This window comes from Cyprinodon variegatus, unplaced genomic scaffold (assembly GCF_000732505.1).
Source record: "Cyprinodon variegatus isolate N-32 unplaced genomic scaffold, C_variegatus-1.0 Scaffold328, whole genome shotgun sequence".
Taxonomy (NCBI): Eukaryota; Metazoa; Chordata; class Actinopteri; order Cyprinodontiformes; family Cyprinodontidae; genus Cyprinodon; species Cyprinodon variegatus.
This window is the reverse complement of record NW_015150781.1, coordinates 189673-193333: the sequence shown is the minus strand read 5'-3', so window position 1 is coordinate 193333 and position 3661 is coordinate 189673. Positions and strand designations below refer to the sequence as shown.

The window sequence follows — 3661 nt, the reverse complement described above, 5'->3', positions numbered from 1 at the left end:
GCTACATGAGTTTTAAAATATCGGCATATCGGATATCGGCCAAAATCCCAATATCCTGCATCCCTAGTAAAATTATATAGACTCAGAATATAATTTTATTCTTTTCTGTTCTGAAACCTGGATTGAAAAAAAACAATTTTATTGCAGAAGTGGTTCTGCAATAAAATCATTGTATGTATGTTTATATATATTTAAATCTGTATATATTGTGTATAAATATGTAAATCTGGCTTACGGTCTACTTACTAGCGGTAAATGGTTGATGACTCCCTCTTTAGTGGCCAAAGAAGCTGCAGGTGGATAAAGGGTTAAATTTAGTGCTGGATTATGTGGCTAAAACTTTTACCGCGTTTAGTTTATAATTTCAGGTCGATAACATAAAATGATTTACTGATAAAATTACTGATATAAATAAAATAAAACCTGCCATAGATGCTAACAGCAGAACGCTGTACAAACGTTTTTTTGTCCACGTTTATAAAACTCCTCCAATAAAACATTTTAGACACATAAAAACTACATAAAAGGGAGAAAAGATGTAATGATAGACAGTTATATGAAAATATTAAAAAAGTAATATTACTGATATGTAATTAAATTATATTGCAGTCTGTATTGATGTTGAATTAATGTCCAGCTCTAGTTTAGTGGAAGGAAGAAATGTGAATAAAGATCAGCGATAGTCGTGACCTGGAGAGGATGGAGACTTGGCAGCCCCCCCCCCGCCCCTCATCAGTAGCTTTAGGCCCGACACACACACACACACACACACACATCCAGGGTATTAACTACAGCTGTGAATTTCTGTTTCAAATTAGATCTCATTGATATTAGCGCTGAAATAATTAATCGGATTAATGGCGATTAATCGATTATTGAAATAGTCATCAACTAATTTAGTAATAATCGTTAACTGGAGAATAGAGACTCTAAAACATGCATTTAGCTGAAAGATTAACCCACTTAAAGTAGTAATTATACCAAAATTGTAAAAAAAAATAATAAAATAAAATTAACATTTTGCATTCAATATACACTGGAAAAATGATCTACAAATAAGTAAACATTTCTTAAATAAAGTGTATTTACCCTTAATTTAAGCTTGTAAATGAGATAGTTTGCCAATGGAATGAGAGTTTTTACTCTTAAAAGAAGATAATTAGATAATATGTACTGGGAATGAGACAATGCAATTGTGTTTTCTTATTTTAGGTGTAAATTGTCTCGTTCCATTGGCAAAATGTCTCTTTTACCTCCTCAATCCAAGAACAAATGGCTTACCTAGAATTAGATTTTTTCCAGTGTAAAAATCCTTTTCATCTGTTAATATGTTCTATCCAGAACTCCTCAAGTGGATTTAGCAAAAAACTCCTTTTAAGCAACCCTTTGCTATCTGATTATTAATCAATTAATTTAAAAATAATCAACAAATGAATAGATTTGCAAAATAATCATTAGTTTCAGCCCTAATTGATGACCCAGACACAGTTACACATGAGATCAGCAATAACTGCTTTAATATAAAGCAGATTCAGGAAATATTTTACTTCTCCTGGTTATTCCTGACATCAGAAAGAGAGAAACACTGAACTGTTTCTCAGAGAACAAAAATCTTATCAGATAAAAGCTAAAAGTGTGGAGGGAAGAGGAACAGAATCAATGCTTGTATTTGAGTATCGAGTATTTGGCTTTATTTGAACAAATTTTCATTAAAGTCTTAGATTTGAACAACTTTTATTGTCATTTTGCCTTTGCAGTGTATAAAAATAGACATTTTGTTTTGTGCAGCTTTCAGACCGTTAATAAGCTGCAGCTTAGCAGTGAAATTAGCATTTCCCTTTCATAAAGTGCAGCAGTGATCAAATGCAAATTATGTAGAAAAATGTGGTGCAAAGAAAAACGCATTGACATGGAAGTTCTGAGCATTTCAATACTAATATATATATATGGTGCAAAAATGAAGTAGAAAAACAGTTTTTGAGCAGAACATCAGGACAGGAGGACATGGTTCTTCCAAGAAGCTTTTAGGTGCTTCACACTTCTCTCTGCTGAGAAGCTTTTTATGCTAATTGATGCTAACTTTATTTTTGGGCTGAATGTGGCTCCTTAACACCAAAGATAATATAAGGAGTAATCCAGGCTGGTGATGCTTCCTGCAGGAGGGGCTTATGATGTAGAGGAGATGAAGGCCCCTAAAAGCAACCTGAGTTTCATCAACACCTGCGGAGCATCACTGGTTGATCGCCTCCATGCCAAGCAGCACCGATGCAGTAATTCATGCAAAAAGAGGCCCGACCGAGTATTAAATGCAAATGATTATGAAAATATAGGCATAAGTCGGGTCAGAATGTCCCAATGTGAGACTTCAGGCTGGACCAGCATATTCTTCATGGACCCTGCAGCCGCGCTGAGCCGTCGCTACGGTTCAGCCTTTCAGCTCGGCTGCGTTCCTTCTAGGCGGACGTCTCAAACCCAGGCTGCTGTCACTCAGCATCCTGCATGCAGCAAGATTTAACAGTTTGATAACCAAATAGTTGACAACAGCAAGTTTCTGCACAACCACTCCAACAAGTTTTTCTTTTAATTTACAGACAAAGTTGCTGTTGTATAAACAAACTGAAATCCAAAAGCAAAACCACACAGACTGGCTAAGAGCGATTTAGGAAAGATTTTCCCACCAGCAGCAGGCTATTAATAACACAGCAGACACAGAAACCAGGCAAACTATCAGATAAAGGCTGATTTTAAACCCAATCAGCAAAGTTTATATGCAGAAAGTAAACCTGGGTCTTAAATACTAAATACCTGCATAAGGTAACTAGCAGAAATCATCAAAGTTTTCAGCATAATTTACTGCTTTTAGGGATCTTTTTTAGTGCTAATGGAATAAAAGGTTGATCAACTACAATATAAGCAGTTTGTTTAAGCTCTTGAATCTTTTCTTAAGTTAAAATGCCTTCCAGCCTTCCAGCCTCTTGCCATGATGGTTAAAATAAATAAATATGCTTGTTAAAATTCCTCAAACGTGTTGGAAATGGGATCTATTCTATTTAATTTAAAGGGAAGTCATAGTTTGTTCACACACCGACTGTTAGAGGACAATCAGTCTGTTTCTGCTCCACATCTTGCTTATAGTCTTCTCCAAACTTTCTCCACAGGTTGCACTAAAGTTTACACAAAGAGTTCCCATCTAAAGGCGCACCAAAGGACGCACACAGGTGAGGAAACTCATCCCAACACTACGAGCAGTCGGACTGATACGGCAGGAAGTTGGTGTATTTATTTGCAATCAGTTCCTCATGAAGCTCGAACCGTTTTTAGAGGAACGGTTGATCTGCTTTTTAAAATCAGATCCAATCTATTCATCTTTCCTTTTTTCCAACCTAACCTCTGTCCTCTCACTATCTTCTTTCCTTCTTCCCTGCTTTCAGTACTTCCTTTCAAAATCTTGCCCCTCTCTTTAAATCTTCCCATCCTGCTTTTTTTTTCTATCCATTCATCCTTCCTCTGTTTTTTCCCTCCTTCCTTCGTATGATTATTTAATCTATATGTATCTAATGTTTGCAGACAGGGAGCTCTCCTTCACTCCACGATTTAGAGGTCTTAGCAATAATAAAAAGACAGCAGGGAAAAGTGTTTAAGACCTTTCTTTTACCATGGT

The 3661-nt window shown here is 35.9% G+C and overlaps 1 protein-coding gene across 1 annotated transcript in view; it reads left to right on the top strand.

Annotated features, from left to right (window-relative positions):
• The window catches only part of LOC107091197 (Krueppel-like factor 5), a 34149-nt gene that overhangs the window by 17546 nt on the left and 12942 nt on the right, over positions 1-3661 (top strand). The window contains exon 3 of the mRNA XM_015384989.1: positions 3159-3218. Within this exon, the coding sequence (XP_015240475.1) occupies positions 3159-3218 (60 nt within the window). The remainder of the gene's footprint in view (positions 1-3158; positions 3219-3661) is intronic.